The sequence below is a fragment of the Corvus hawaiiensis genome, chromosome 1, assembly GCF_020740725.1.
Source record: "Corvus hawaiiensis isolate bCorHaw1 chromosome 1, bCorHaw1.pri.cur, whole genome shotgun sequence".
NCBI classification, from domain to species: domain Eukaryota; kingdom Metazoa; phylum Chordata; class Aves; order Passeriformes; family Corvidae; genus Corvus; species Corvus hawaiiensis.
Window position 1 is genome coordinate 82,869,225 of NC_063213.1, and position 16,384 is coordinate 82,885,608.

The 16,384-nt window shown below is 44.2% G+C and overlaps 1 protein-coding gene across 11 annotated transcripts in view; it reads left to right on the forward strand.

The window, feature by feature from the left end:
• The window catches only part of CTNND2 (catenin delta 2), a 669,045-nt gene that overhangs the window by 335,816 nt on the left and 316,845 nt on the right, over window positions 1–16,384 (forward strand). For all 11 annotated transcript variants that reach the window (XR_007205226.1, XM_048311841.1, XM_048311789.1 and 8 more), the window contains 2 exons: window positions 8,037–8,071; window positions 8,567–8,683. Coding sequence is in view for 10 of the 11 variants with exons in the window: in XM_048311841.1 (XP_048167798.1) it covers window positions 8,037–8,071; window positions 8,567–8,683 (152 nt within the window). In the remaining variant the exon portion in view is untranslated. The remainder of the gene's footprint in view (window positions 1–8,036; window positions 8,072–8,566; window positions 8,684–16,384) is intronic.

Here is a 16,384-nt window from a genome sequence, read left to right on the forward strand (position 1 = left end):
TTTAGCTTATCAGGCTGCTGCTCCCTGAGAGCTCAGCGAGGGTTTCCTAGGGCCATGCGATCAGTCGCATCCCGGAGTCCATTTTGGATGGCCCCGCGATCTGGCTCCAGCAGCCACCAGTGTTACAACGCAGTGGTGACAAAAGAGGTAGAGAAGGGTCTCCCCGCGTGGGTGAAGAGGATTTTAATCTTACACCTTGTCCCAGCGATCTCCGGAGGTAGAGAGACCTCGTGGTCTGAGTGTGGGGTGGTTTTGTCAGGGTCCCAGGGGTGGTCCCTGGGCGGGGTTGGAGTACAGGAACCAATAGGAAGAGCTGAGGGAGTGGCCAAGGCTAAGGCAGGGAATAGGGCGGGGGAACAGTCTGGGATAGGAAGAAGCATGGGTGAGCAGGTCACCCCAGCTGAGCGGCGAGCTCATTGCTCTGCAGCTTCCTCAGGATGTGAAGGAGAGAAGGAAGCGCTGAGCTCTTCTCCCTGGGATCCAGAGACAGAACACCTAAAACAGTTCAAAGCTTTGTCAGGGGAGGTCCAGACTGGGCATGAAGAAGCATTTCTTTACCAAGAGGGTGGCCAAACATTGGAACAGGCTACTAGAGAGGTGGTCAAGGCCCCAGACCTGTCAGTGTTCAAGAGGCATTTGGACAATGACCTTAATAACCTTCTGTAACCTTCAGTCAGCCCTGGACTGGTCATTTGGACTCAATGGTCATTGTAGGTCTTTTAGAATTGAAATATTCTTATGCTATTCTCTTCTAAATGTGCTCCTCTGTAGCTATGTTCGGTTTGGGAAATGAGCTGCTTTCTCAAATAAAAATAGGTTTGAAGCAAACCAGAAAAACTAACAGTATTAGCAGAAATCCAGCCCTGGGCTAATTCCTTCTTTTTGTGAACCATCATCCTTTTTCTTAATTAATTTATAATGGGAAATTACAAAATTAAGTAATTTGGTTTGATTTTAGCTTCTTTAATTTTTTTTTTCTTTTATATAATTTTATTTTTTATTCTTTTATAAGAATAAAAAAAACGGTTGTATTGATTCAGAAGTGGGGTCTATCTAGCCCAGTATCCTGTCTGGAATGTGTAAGGGCATGAAAGAGACATGAGGGGAAGAGTGAGAACAGGGCAGTCACACAGTACTTGTTTCCCTAATGTTATTGTTTACCAAGTTTAAAGTTAAATAAATACACAAAGTGCGTATTGCCCTCTAAATTCTTCTTCTTGGAACAGCAAAGCTTCAAAGGCTTCCACTCTGAAAGAATTCTCTGTGTCCACTCTCATGCCAGCAACTGCCTGCAGATCTGAAGCTAAAGGAAACAGGCTGGTTGCAAGCTAAGTAGCAAGTGTCCTGTCCCTAGGTGACTAAGTTCATTCCAAACTGAAGTAAATGTGTTTTGGGGGTTTGGTCTGTGTGAAATTAATTCAGTAATTGATACTCTTGTAGACCATTTCAGGAGTGATGGTCAAAAACTGCCGGGAAACAGACTGTGTTATGCTTTGTCCATTAAATAATAGCGTCTGGTACCTGCTTTGCAAGCCCTTAAACAGTGCACTCTATGGAATGCAAGACTGCTGGTGCCTTTCTGTGAATGCTGGGTGCTTGAATAGTGTTCTTAGTGGTGTAGCACCTGAACTTTAAATCACATTTAAATAAGAAGACACAGAACAGTTTTACTAAGCACAATCAGCATAGGGAGATTGAATATAAACAGGACTGGGGCAATTTCAAACTTCTTTTTAAAGGAAAATCATGTCTGCAAATTTCTGGAAGTATTAAATGCAGAGGAAACCATTGATTTTTGAGACCTATTTGGAATTTTGGCTGCAAATATTTCCCTGCATCATTGGAAAGAAGTACAAAACCTTTGTAGCTCAGCCGCAAAGTTCTGCTATTGATTTCGTAACACCTAGGGAATAACAATAATTTTTCTAGGAAAAAAATGAGACAGTTCTCTTTCCCTGCAGGAACTTGAAGCAAGGCTGTTCTAATGAAGGTGGGAATTAACCACCTGAATGGTTTTCTGGCATCTACAGCTAAGAACTTTGTCACAATTTTAAAAGTTGGTTTGAAGTTTCCAAGGTACATCAGTTAAATATGTGCAGGTTTGTGGTGGTATTTTTTATTTATTTTAGCTTGTTGGATCTTTTTTTACATTTTCCAGGATCATTGTGGGGGATTGGATGAGGTTTGTTGGAACATCAAAAAAAGGGCTTCTTGACAGGGTAGCCAAGTTGATACCACGGCTGACTAATAGAGTGCTATTAAATATTTGAGAAAGCCTACAGTGTCACATTTATAGAGGTGAAGGGAGTGACTACCAGTGTCAGAGATTTTGATGTAATTTTAAATCGGCCACAAAACCCAAAAGTTGCTCTTGAGGATTGTTTTTTGCTATGATAATTTATTGAGGGGTTGGTACTTTTTCGCAGGATTATTTAATGTAAAATTTATTCTTAGATTGTTTGGGTTTTTTCCGCACCAGATAGTTGATACTAAAAGTTTATTATTTTGCAGATAACCTGAAATGTACTGCTGATTTAAAAACTGCTTCTCCTTTGCTTTAGATGGAATACTAGTTTTTCAGCCTCCTTGCCTTTTGTGAAATGCTTCTGGATCTTTTTTCTTCCACCTTCTACAACCAAGCAACAATTTAAAAACCAGTGAGAGAGTATCTGGCTGTAATTATATACAGCAATGTTTGTGTAGCTCCATTGTAGAAATGGAAAGATCATGTGCTGATACAACTCCTTGTAAAACCCTTTCATAGCTTTTCTACAGTAGTGTCAGATATAATTTCATTAATTGTTTTAGAAAACAATAAAAATATTTTGATGTAGCAGATAGCTATAGCACTTTCTTAAAAAATGAGTGAGAACTGTAAACTGAATGACTTCACACAAAGGAGAGGCTCACAAACATTTTTTGGATAATTAGAGGAATACAAAAGTGTGAATTGGCCCTGGCAGCCTTTATGCAGGCTCAGTGATAAAGCAAGGAGCGTGCCAGAAACAGTGAATGGAAGAAAACCTACCTCCCTTTGCAGCATGAAGTGAGTTTCTTTGCTGTGGTGTTCTTCTGGGGAGCAGCAAGGCAATGAATACCAACTGCTATGGCCTGCTGTGCACGCACACTGATGTATTTTGGTGCATGGGATGAAAACAATGAATTTCTGCAGGCTGCATAATAAATACTGTTGCTGGGGAAGTGTGTACAGGGCAGTGGAGCTCCTTCTTGCACTGAATGGTTCTGAACCTATCAAGGCATTCCTCTGAAATGGGCTGGGTCTCACATTTGGCCACGTAATGTCTAAAACTATACCCAGGTGATACCACAAGTACTGCTGTGTCCAGGTAGTGTGCAAGATGTCTGCGTTGGGCTGGGGTTTGGTGTAACTTACCTTTGCCTACCATTGCCCCTGCGACCAGTGCCACAGGCACACATCCGCCTTCTAGGAGTTCCACTGAGTCCAAGGTGCCCTTGCTGCTTCCCAGCACCTGCTTTGGAAGTGAATCCTTGGGTGTTTGTACAGGCCCTATGGCAACACAGTCTGAGGATGTCTCAGGAAGCTTTTCTTCTGCCAAAGGACTCAACAGCGTTCCCCAACTCTGGGTTACCTCCCATGAGGACTGTGCTTTCTTTTACAGAAATATGGCTGGTGAATGTTGTCCAGAAAAGCATTATTATGGTGTCATTTGGAACATTCACTTCTATACCATCAAAACTGCTTTTGACTCCTATAAATTGCTGGCAGAGGTGTTTGATGGTCTTCTGTAACTCACCTTGTTATGCAGGTGCTGGCTGTCTCCACAGAGTCCATCTTACCATGGTGGATTCCTATTAAGTCCATCATGAAGGGGCACCCACTTCTTGTTTAACTTGTCTTGAGGTACAGGAAAAAATGAAGGCTTCCTAAGGCCTGGTTTGTTGCTTGTTTATAGACGTACTATAGGTCAGGCTGGGATTTTTCTGTTCATGCCTGAAAAGGGATAAACTTGATGTAAAGAGCTGCTGATAACACTCAGACATCCTCAGCTGGCTGTAGAAAATCTGCATTTTTGCAATGCTTTGTGCTTCTGCTGTTACCTTGCTGTGCAGAGGCAGGTAGAGCTCCCCAGGTGATGCTCCCCAAAATGAGCTCCCTGCAGCGTGCTGTGCTCATTTGCCTTTTGCTCTCCCAGTATACAAGGTCACACACAGAGGGTTCTGGCTCCTTCGGTGCTTTTATGACATGTGTGCAGAAATGGGAACATGTGAGTTCAGCTGGAATCAAGATGACCGCTCTATGGATATTTACTTTGCTCATTCTTGCCTAGGGAGGTAAAACAACTTTTACTGGAATATCTCCTTTCCTAGGTGGTTATTAAAGGTAAAGCTTTAAGCATAGTCTAGTGCATCCTTACAGAAGATAGGTTCATTAGCTTTAACATTAACATCCAGAACTAAATATATAACGATATTCTTCTTTTGTTTAGTCAAGTGTTTTGTTCATTTGTTTGGGTTTTAGCTTTATCATCTCATTCTTAAGTTATTCAGCTTCCTTGGTATTTTCCTTCAATACATTGTATTTTCCAAAGACAGTATAAGCATAGAAGAATCAAGTTTTGCATAGTTGAATGGTGATGGAGGATTCTTTATGTCACTCAGGTAGAATTAAGTAGAACAGTAGTCTTATTTGTACCTAGAACATTTGAAGTACATACATGATGCAGTGACTACCAAAAATAAAAGAATACATAAATCATAATTATTCTTCTGAGTTTGGGTTAAGGGAGGTAGTAATTCTACCTGCTTGAGTTCTGAGCTCAGTCATATTTTATGCCACTATTTTCTAATACTATAGTAATGAAGTTCTGGTTAAAATCCCTTCCTCAAACTCTTAAGATGGGCTCAAGTTACCATAGTTCAGAACAACTTGATAAAGAATTTTATTGCTCATCTTCCTCAGTCAAAGATATTGTTTGCAAACTTACATAATGAGGCATAGGAATATGCAGAAAAGTGGTTGCTAATGCATTCTTCTTTAGAAAAAATATGAAGCAAAAATATGTTTCACTGAACATGCAGAAAAATTTATTAGGGACAATACTTCTGGTAATTATTGGTTTTAGTCTTTTCATGTATTCAATGTAACTATACAGTCAATTGTACTGATATTTTATGAAGCTGGGAAACACCTATAAGAAAAGGACAAAAAAGCATGTCCTTTTATTCACTCAAACAGATCTGGCACAGTCGTGTGACAGCCTAAAGGCTCCCTGCACAAACACGTCAGGTTGCTTCAGTCAGGAATCCTTTTAAAGCTAAAAGCAGGGGAATCTCAGTTACAAAAAAAAAAAAAAAAAAAAAAAAAAAGAGAAAAGAAAAAAGAAAGAGTATCTAAATTAAAACTATGGCAAATTCAAATAAAGTTTTCTAGGGAAACCCTTTAAATGTTCGTGTGCAAGGCTCTGGCATTGGTTTACAACCAAGATATGGCAGCTTCAATATCCTACTATACTGGATTGTTAAAAAGCGAAAGAGCATGAATTTAACTAAGGAGAAGAGCACTCTTTTCATACTAGAATATATTGATATCCTTGTAGGAGCAAATACAATTCTAATAGAGAATCATACAATCTTTTAGGTTGGAAAAGACAAATCAAGTCCAAGCATTAACCCAGCACTGTCAAGTCCACCACTAAACCATATCCCCAGGTGTCACATCTGCACATCTTTTAAATACCTCCAGGGATGATGACTCCACCACTGCCCTGGGCAGCCTGGCTCATGTTCTGCGTGTTGAATAAGAAGGTAGCATTAGGATAAAAATTCTGATAGTGGGTCTGCTATCTTGACTGTAAGAGCTACATTATTTATTGAAAGACCATTACAGTAGTGGTGAGGAGAAGCATGACTAAAATTGGAAAAGCCAAAATGGAGTCAAAACGTAGTCACTGTGACCCTAAGATTAATATGAATACAGTACAGTGTTTCTGTTGAAGTCAGACAACTGATACTGGGGATTACTATGAATCAACCACAAGTGATTCCTTGAACATAATGAACGTTGTTACATTTTGTACAAGTTTGCTGCTTAAAAAGGGCTAAACTGGAATTCCTGGAAATGATAATTCACTGCTTATGCACAGACTTGATTTTCTTTTCTAACTTACTTGGATGAGGTGGCATAGGCTTTTGCATCATGGTGTTCTTGCCAGTAACATCTAGTAATTCAATCTGCCAGCAAGAATGCCACCTGAGATATTACATTTTTTTCTGGCTGCTGAGGTGGTATCTATCACAGAGACATCTGGATGCTGGAAGAGGGAAAGTACTACATTACTTATTGTGGATTGTGCTAATTACAGACAGGAAGATTGTTCTCAAGTCCCAGTGTGTCAGATGAAGCTGCAATTATTTAGTAAATCTGAAAATCAGACAAAAGGAATTTAAAATTGGAAAAAGTGTTATTTCAAAAAGAGCCACTGTCCCTAGTCACCACTAGGGCTTCATTTCAAAAGGTAATTTAAATTAAAGTAATTTTTTTCAGTTCAGCACTTCGCAGTTATTGTTCATCCAAGGACTCTGGCAACATTTATCTTCAGTATTGTTAATTTCAGTGGACTTCAATGTAAGAATTTTAGTTCACTTTCTCATCAAAGGACTGATTTCTAAATCTGTGACATCTCACTACAAAGGGTCTGTATAAACCACAGACTGGAGATATTAGGAAATTTATGATGATGTACAGATTTGAACTTCTCAGGTTAACATTTATGATGCCAGGTAGAAATTAAAATCCTAAAATCCTTTTAGAACTATTCTTATGTAAATTAGGCAATTATTCTTTTTTTTAACACTATCAAGTCTGGTAAATAATTGACACAAGTTCTTTACTGTAAAAATAGACCTCCACAAAGAAGCATTTGATTTAATTTACATTATTATTATTGTTCAGAACATAGATAGTAGGAGGTATGCTGACATATTCATAAGTGAGCCAGCATCTGCTGGGAAAAGGGAAAACAATTAGAGATTTAAATCCATTTACTCATCCAAAAGAGCATTTAGTCTCAACATCAGAAAGAAATAAATATAATTGTTTGAAAAGTTAAAAAAATTTCAGTCTTTGTTTTTTTAACTGGGGGATGCAACAGACAATGTTGTTCTCCCCTGTAAGTATCTTATGAAAATGTACAGAAAAATCTTTCAATCATGAGTGTAATAATCAGTTCACTTTTACCTAAGGAATGGTTAGTACTGAGTAACTTCAATCCTTTTTGTATTCCTGTCACGTGAGGAAGACCTGTATTGTCTTGTCATGTGAGGAAGACCTATATTGAAGCATAAACAGAACATGCCTTGGAGGAAAGTGTAGTCATTGCCTAATTGACTATACAATTCATTTTATCATTCATTTAAACGTATCATTCATTTTATTAAAAAAAAAAAAAAAGTACCTTTCCTAACCCATCCTCTGGTGTGCATGCTCAGTATTTTAAAATTAAGACCTTCTGTTGCTTAAGTGCTTGTACATAGAAGCACAAACACATCTAAATTTACTCTCCTGTGTAGGCCAATTGAATTAACTTAGCTGCACATTTGAATAATATAAAAATGCACATAATGATCAGTAGAACCAGGAATTATACTTGTAATTTCTTTCAGAAATCACATGTAACTATTTACTTGAGAAAGCAATTTATAATTTTCTCTATAAACATGGAGAATCAGACAAATGGAAGGATCCAGAAAAGCTGAAGAATGCTAATGTTTTTGCTTTGAAATAGTGTAGTTTGTATATCAAGACCAAGAGGGCAATTTCTATATGTATGAGTCAAATTACTTGATAAAGAAATAAAGATGCTTCCCTCCAGCTGAGTGAATGCTGTACAAGTCATTAATTAAAAATATATATAAAATTTTGTATTCTAAGTATGTTTTATTCTTAAGTGTGTTCTTCTGTTAAATCAGTTCCTTCCAAATAGATTTATATCTGAATATTCATGGCACACTACTAATTTAATTTAAAATGATCACTTTTTTCTTTCTCTTTCCAGTTCAACAGAAGAGCAGTTTCACTGGCAAACACAAGGTAATGTACTTATCTACGTATCTGTATTACTTATATTCTCTCCCAGAAGGATCATTTTTACCTAAAGAAGATGGAGGGGAAAAGCACATTTATGTATGTGGAGGTTTTTGTTGGGTTTTTTGTGTGTTTTTTTCTCATTGCTAGTGTGTGAGAACTCTACTTAAAAAGTGATAAGATTTGGCAAAAGTTGGTAGGGTTGACAAAAAGTACCCTGAAACTAATGTAGAGTTTTGAGAGGGGGCACTGCTAAATGTGTCTCTGGCTTTTTTTAAGACTAGACCTAAATAATCTCATTTTGCTTTTATTAATCCAAGGCCACACTTTCAAAGGATGGCACAATTTCCAGTATGGCCAGCATCCTGTGAATGTGTGGCCTCCATTCCTTCATTAGCTGTGCATGCTTAGGCACATGTAACCAGTTGTAGCTTTTGTCTTGTAAATGGTTTTACGGTTTTGCCCTTCTTTTACATTTTTATGTTGTTAATTTTATTACAGATGGTCAGAAGGATATAGAAGATGAACTCACCACTGGTCTGGAGCTGGTGGACTCCTGTATTAGATCACTGCAGGAATCAGGGATACTCGATCCACAGGACTATTCAGCCAGTGAAAGTAAGTTGCTAGAAATATGTTTTATAGAACCCAAGAATTTTGTGCTCTAAAACTGAATGCATATCTTTTAGTGGTTTTCGTGATTATTTTTTGATATTGGCAGAGGGGACTGTAGCTGTGAGCAGGCAAATTGCAAGTTATTTTTTCGGGTTTGTAGCGGAGAGAATCTCACTGCTAGCTTTTTGGGGGAAGAATAAGCACACTGAATATATTTTAAGGAAAATATTTTCTAATTGAAATGTTGCTGTACTATACTATAAGATCATGTCACAAAACTGTACCATCACCACCATTAAAACAACTTTCAAACTGCAATTTTTCACTATCCAAAGGTAATAAAATGAAACATACTGGGTGGCTGTGAGGAAGTCTGATGCGTGATTGTAAGCACTTGGCCAGGTAGCTAGTGACTCCTTACAACTAAAATTTTCTTGTGGATACACAGACAGAAATAGGTGAACTTCTTAGAGATGATGCACAGAAGGGCAGCTGTATCAAGAAAGGTGAAGTCTTTGCTCCAAGGTTGGCTCACTGGTTGCTTACCAGCCATTCTTTTTGCAGAACTGTGCAGTGAGTGGATAGATTCTAGGATAGAACCAGCCACTGGGGAAGTGAATCAAGGCTAAACAACAGCAAAAGTGAACAAGGGACATGCCACTCATTGTATTTGTAGAGCAGATGTCTACCAACAATTGTGCTCATGAGTCACACTGAGACAGTTTTCCAGCATGTTAACTGGTCTGTTATCAGATGTAGCACTAGATGATGAAAAAGCAGGTTAGTTCCCTAGTTTCCTTTCCTTTTCCTCAGGCTCCTGTCTCGTATTCTGTCCCCACCTGCCACAATATATACCCACTTTCATTTCCCTGCCACTGCAGCTCCTGACACTGGCTTGGCTTTTGTTTTTAGTATTCCTCTACATCTCCTTCCCTCTTGCTCATTTGATCCCTGCTACCCAGTACGTTCTGAGTCACACCTTTGGAGGTGGCTGCCCAAATTCAGCTTTCCTGAAATCAAAGGGGATAATCTCCCCTTCATCTGGGAAGGCTGATCAACTGTGACAGCCACCTTCTGCAAAGCATCTCTAGCAATGACAAGTCATCACCTGCAATGTGGTCATCAGGTGACAAAAGGAAGACATTGCACATTGGATACAGAATTTTAATTTTTCAGAACACTTTTCATTATTTTAAAACAAGGTTTGCTGTCAAATTCAAGGGGACAACCCCAGGACAATAGAAAATTTTTCCTTTTTCATGTGCACAAGATTTTTGTTTTGGTTTTGCTTAATCTGAACACAGTCTGTATGATTGACATCTGTTGAAATGTTGCTCAATCTGAACAAAATTGGGAAAACATGAGAAAATGTAAGCCCTGTTTTTTTCTTTATTTGGGTGTCTCGGTTTTGAAAGACAGGTGTCTGCTAAGGAAGGCAGAGGCCCCCTTGAAGTGGCAGATATAACCCCTTTTCCCTCCAAGTTATTATATTTTGAAATCAAGGGCCTTTAGGCAAAGATGTGGGAAATAGGAATAACAGTTCTTTACTATATATATATACATGTATATAACCAGTCAAACAAAACAACAACAACTATGGCAGTAACAGCAATCACAAACCCAGTGCCAGCCTTCTCGGCTGTCAGGCTATTTCCCCTCGGGTGCAGTTCCGCTCGCAGCCGGCAGGGGCGCTGGCGGCTCCCGGTGAGCAGGGCAGGTGCGATGGTTCCCCCGCGGCTGCAGGGGGCGCTCCGGAGCGAGCTCGGGAAACCCGCGGCTCTGGTGCCCTGGGATCCCGGGAAGGGATGGAACAAAGGCTTCACAAACCGCTGGGCAGCCGATCCCGGACTCTCAGGAACAGCAGGCTGGAATGGCAGGGACGAATGCAAATCCCGGGTGGCAGGCGAGATGTATCCAGATGGGAAAAAACCACGGAGGCCCAGGCAGGCAGGGTGAGCAGGGCTACAGCGTAGCGAAAGCTCGAAGCAGCAGCGGAGCAGGACAGCCACAGCTCGGTCTCCAGCAGGGCAGGGAAAGCGGCTTTTGGGGTCCCGGCGTTGCTTCCAGCAGGAAGAAAGAACGGCCAAAAAGAAAGCAGCAGCAGCTCCTTTCTCTGCAGCTTCTCTCTCCGGACGCTCAGAGCGAACTCTCCCCACACCAGGTGTAGACAAAAGAGTAGCCAGGCCCGCCCCACTCCCCTTTTTGTCTTTCTTAAGTACAGCTATTTGTCCCCTAGCAACATGCATATGGGAGAAAATTCCTTTAACAGGAAAACCTAAGACTAAACTAAAACCCCAACATTATCCACCCCGAATTTTTTCCCATACTAACATGTTACATGAAACTTAACTTTTTTTTTTTAACCATATAAATCTATGCATTACCCAAATTATATACAAATATAAATGCTGATATTGATACAAGTGCAGAGCCATGGGTAGTTCACCCTAAAACAAGGTCCTCTTGAGGTAAGCATCGGGTCTCTCCATCCTTTTGCATCACCCACCAGGTGCAACCTGGTCCCTGAGCAAAAACAACCCCACGGATGGGTTTGTCTTTGCTCAAGGCAGACTTTACCCAAACAGTTTTTCCAAGCATACCTCTCATGTGCACCACTGGAACCTTATCTCCGTCTGTTGTTTGTAGGAGTTCGGATTGGGCAGGGCCTGCTCGGCTGGTGGAACCTCGAGTGTTAACTAACCAGGTGGCTCTTGCTAAATGCATCTCCCAGTTTTTGAAAGTCCCCCCACCCAGTGCCTTCAAGGTGGTTTTAAGCAGTCCATTACATCGCTCAACCTTCCCAGCTGCTGGTGCATGGTAAGGGATGTGGTACACCCACTCAATGCCATGTTCTCTAGCCCAGGTGTTTATAAGGCTGTTCTTGAAATGAGTCCCATTGTCAGACTCGATTCTCTCAGGGGTGCCATGCCTCCAAAGGACTTGCTTTTCCAGGCCCAGGATGGTGTTCCGGGCAGTAGCATGAGGCACAGGGTAGGTCTCCAGCCACCCAGTGGTGGCTTCTACCATTGTGAGCACCTAGCGCTTGCCTTGGCGGGTTTGAGGCAGTGTGATGTAATCAATCTGCCAGGCCTCCCCATACTTGTATTTGGAACATCGCCCGCCATACCACAGAGGCTTCACCCGCTTGGCCTGCTTGATCGCAGCGCATGTCTCACAGTCATGGATAACCTGGGAGATACTGTCCATGGTTAGATCCACCCCTCGGTCTCGTGCCCACTTATAGGTGGCATCTCTGCCCTGATGGCCTGAGGCATCATGGGCCCATCGAGCTAGGAACAGTTCTCCTTTATGTTGCCAATCCAAGTCTATCTGGGACACCTCTATTTTCGCAGCCTGATCTACCTGTTTGTTGTTACGATGTTCTTCATTAGCCCGGCTCTTGGGGATGTGAGCATCTACATGACGGACCTTCACGGATAGCTTCTCTACCCGAGTGGCAATGTCTTTCCACTCTTCAGCAGCCCAGATTGGTTTTCCTCTGCGCTGCCAGTTTGCCTTCTTCCACCTTTCCAGCCAACCCCACAGAGCATTGGCTACCATCCATGAATCGGTGTAGAGGTAGAGCTTTGGCCATTTCTCTCTTTCAGCTATGTCCAGAGCTAATTGGACAGCTTTGAGCTCAGCAAATTGGCTCGATCCACCTTCTCCTTCAGTGGCCTGTGCAACTTGTCGTGTGGGGCTCCATACAGCGGCTTTCCATTTCCGGCTAGCGCCTACAATTCGGCAGGAACCATCAGTGAAGAGGGCGTATTGTCTTTCACTCTCTGGTAGCTCGTTATATGGTGGGGCTTCTTCGGCACGTGTCACCTGCTCCTCTTCTTCTTCAGAAGATAACCCAAAAGTCTCACCTTCCGGCCAGTTTGTAATTATTTCCAAGATCCCAGGGCGACTTGGGTTTCCAATTCGGGCGCGCTGCGTGATGAGGGCAATCCATTTGCTCCAAGTAGCGTCGGTGGCGTGATGCGTGGAGGGAACCTTTCCTTTGAACATCCACCCCAGCACCGGTAGTCGGGGTGCCAGGAGGAGTTGTGCCTCTGTGCCGATTACTTCTGAGGCAGCCTGGACTCCTTCATAAGCTGCCAGGATTTCCTTCTCAGTGGGAGTGTAGTTGGCTTCAGACCCTCTGTAGCTTCGGCTCCAGAATCCCAGTGGTCGGCCCCGAGTCTCACCAGGCACCTTCTGCCAGAGGCTCCAGGACAGACCATTGTTCCCGGCTGCAGAGTAGAGCACGTTCTTCACCTCTGGTCCTGTCCTGACTGGGCCAAGGGCTACGGCGTGAGCAATTTCCTGTTTGATCTGGGCGAAGGCTTGCTGCTGTTCAGGGCCCCAGTGGAAATCATTCTTCTTGCGGGTAACCAGGTAGAGAGGACTCACGATCTGGCTGTACTCGGGAATGTGCATCCTCCAGAAACCTATAGCACCTAGGAAAGCTTGTGTTTCCTTCTTGTTGGTCGGCGGAGACATTGCTGTGATCTTATTGATGACCTCAGTGGGAATCTGACGTCGTCCATCTTGCCACTTTACTCCCAGGAACTGGATCTCTCGGGCAGGTCCCTTGACCTTGCTCTTCTTGATGGCAAAACCAGCTTGCAGGAGAATTTGAATTATTCTCTCTCCTTTCTCAAACACTTCGGTTGCAGTGTTCCCCCACACAATGATGTCATCAATGTACTGCAGATGTTCTGGAGCCTCACTCTTTTCTAGTGCAGTCTGGATCAGTCCATGACAGATGGTGGGACTGTGCTTCCACCCCTGGGGCAGTCGGTTCCAGGTGTACTGCACGCCCCTCCAGGTGAAGGCAAACTGAGGCCTGCACTCTGCTGCCAGAGGAATGGAGAAGAATGCATTGGCAATGTCAATAGTGGCGTACCACTTTGCTGCTTTGGACTCCAGCTCGTACTGGAGCTCCAACATGTCTGGCACGGCAGCACTCAGCGGTGGAGTCACTTCATTCAGGGCACGATAGTCCACAGTCAATCTCCATTCCCCGTCAGACTTGCGCACAGGCCAGATGGGGCTGTTGAAGGGTGAGTGGGTCTTGTTGACCACCCCTTGACTCTCCAGCTCGCGGATCATCTTGTGGATGGGGATCACAGCATCTCGATTTGTCCGATACTGCCGGCGGTGCACTGTCGAGGTGGCAATTGGCACTCGTTGCTCTTCCACTTTCAGGAGCCCAACTGCAGAAGGATTCTCAGATAGTCCAGGCAGGGTGTTCAATTGCCTAATGCCCTCTGCCTCCACAGCAGCAATCCCAAATGCCCACCTGAGTCCTTTTGGGTCTTTGTAGTAGCCATTCCGGAGGAAGTCTATGCCCAGAATACACGGGGCCTCTGGGCCGGTCACAATCGGATGCTTTTGCCACTCCTTCCCAGTCAGGCTCACCTCAGCTTCCAAAAGGGTCAACTGCTGTGATCCCCCGGTCATCCCAGCGATGGATACAGGTTCTGCCCCCACATATCCCGATGGCATTAAAGTACATTGTGCCCCAGTATCAACCAATGCATCATATTTTTGTGGCTCTGATGTGCCAGGCCATCGGATCCACACCGTCCAGAAAACTCGGTTCTCCCGTGCCTCTTCCTGGCTAGAGGCAGGGCCCCTCTAGCCCTGGTTATCATTCTTTCCCTGGGCGTACATGCTCGAGGTACCTTCAAGGGGATCCGACATATCATCCTCCCTTCTGTAATACCTGGCAGCTCGGTCACGGGAGGCTGAGGCTACCTTCACCTTAGCGGAACCCCCCCGGTTAGTGCCTCCCTCCTTGAGTTCACGCACCCGCGCTGCCAGGGCAGAGGTGGGTTTCCCATCCCACCTTCTCATGTCTTCCCCATGCTCACACAGGAAAAACCACAGCTCAGCTCGTGGGGTGTACCCTCTCTCTCTAGCAGGGGGACGACGGGCTCTGACTTGGGGGCCTGTGACTCGCACTGGTGCCACACTGACCCTCCTCATCTCCTCCCTCATCTCCTCCATCTTCTCCTTCATCTCCTCTTTGAGGTCCTGGACCACAGCAGAGACATGAGCTTTCAGCGGGCCATTGATCATGCTGTCATAATGCCTGAGCCTGTTGGCAACAGAGCCCACTGTTTCTCGGGTATTGTCAGCATCAATCGTTGCAATGAAGGTGGTGTATTGCGATGGCCCTAGCCTTGCCAGGTTCCACATCATCTGTCCTGTGCACCTGACCTTATCGGGGTCATTATCATGCTGTCCATCCTTCCCAAAGAGTACCTCTAATATTGCCACCTCTCTTAGCTGTTGGATCCCTTGCTCGAGTGTCTTCCACTGCATTCTATGATGATACTCCTGCATTCTTTCTTTGTGAATGAACCTTTCTCTCACACTCATTAAGAGCCGCTCCCAGAGAGAGAGAGGCCCTGGCTCCCTCACAAATATCTGGTCCACACCTGGGTCCTGGGTCAACGATCCCAGATACCTTGCCTCACCACTATCCAGTTGCACACTTGTGCCCATAAGGTCCCAAACCCGAAGCAGCCAGGTGGTATAAGGCTCACGCCCCCTTCGCACAATGTCGTTTCGCATAGCACGGAGACTGTCGTGCGACAGGGACTCAGTGATGACTTCTGGCTCTGGCTCTCCTGCTGGTTGTGAGGGCCCTGGTTGCCCATCATCATTAACTGGTCGTACTGATTTGGTCTTATACTTCCTCCTTTGCACAGGGGCGACTGCTGCTGGCGGTGGTTGTCCTTGTGGTTCAGCTGAAGCCTGGACGGTTGTAACATCCGTGGGTTCCACTGCTGCACCATCGGACTCACCCTCTTTGGGGCAGGGAGAGGGTTTTTCACTAGCTGAGGAGGTGTATTCCCTTAGCAATTGGCATATCTCCTGGCGCACCTGGCCCATCTCCTGGCACATCTCCTTGCGCACCTGGCCCATCTCCTGGCATATCTCCTGGCGCACCTGACCCATCTCCTGGCATATCCCCTGGCGCACCTGACCCATCTCCTGGCATATCCCCTGGCGCACCTGACCCATCTCTTGGCACATCTCCTGCATCCCTTTTGCCAGTACCCCCACCCAGTTTGGGTAGTCCATTTCTGAGGTGGACTGTTGGGCAGTATCAGTCTGTGGGGCGGGATCTCTAGTGTCTGGGGCTGTGGCAGGCTCTGGCTCTGGGGTAGGATCTCTAGTGTCTGGGGCCGTGTCAGGCTCTGGGGCAGGATCAGGCTCTGGGGTAGGAACTCTACTCTCTGGGGCCATGTCAGGTTCTGGGGCAGGATCTCTAGTCTCTGGGGCTGGTGTCCGGGTAGATATCCAAGCCAATCTCAACTTATCCTTGAATGCTAAATAGAGTAGGCCTATCAGCAGCAGATGGTTAGTATTCAGAGGGAATTTAAACCCTTCGAAAATTGATGGGGTGGGCCCAAAGAACTGGTTGAGGGGTTGGGAGAAAACTTCCCCTGGTGTCATTTCCTCACAGAAGGTACCATTGTTAACATAACCCCAAAAACATGTGCTCAGTGTGTGATAGCTGTTTATCCATGTGCCCACATTCCGGAGGAAGTTAAAAACCCATGAATTCCTCACCTTCTCGACCCATAACGCAAGCTGGATAACAGCAATGGTAGCCTTAGTCAGAGGACCCATATTCAAGTAAGGAGCTGCAAAGGGGAAGAATATAGCCACGGCTACGTGCCACCCAAACCAGGGTAAACTAGA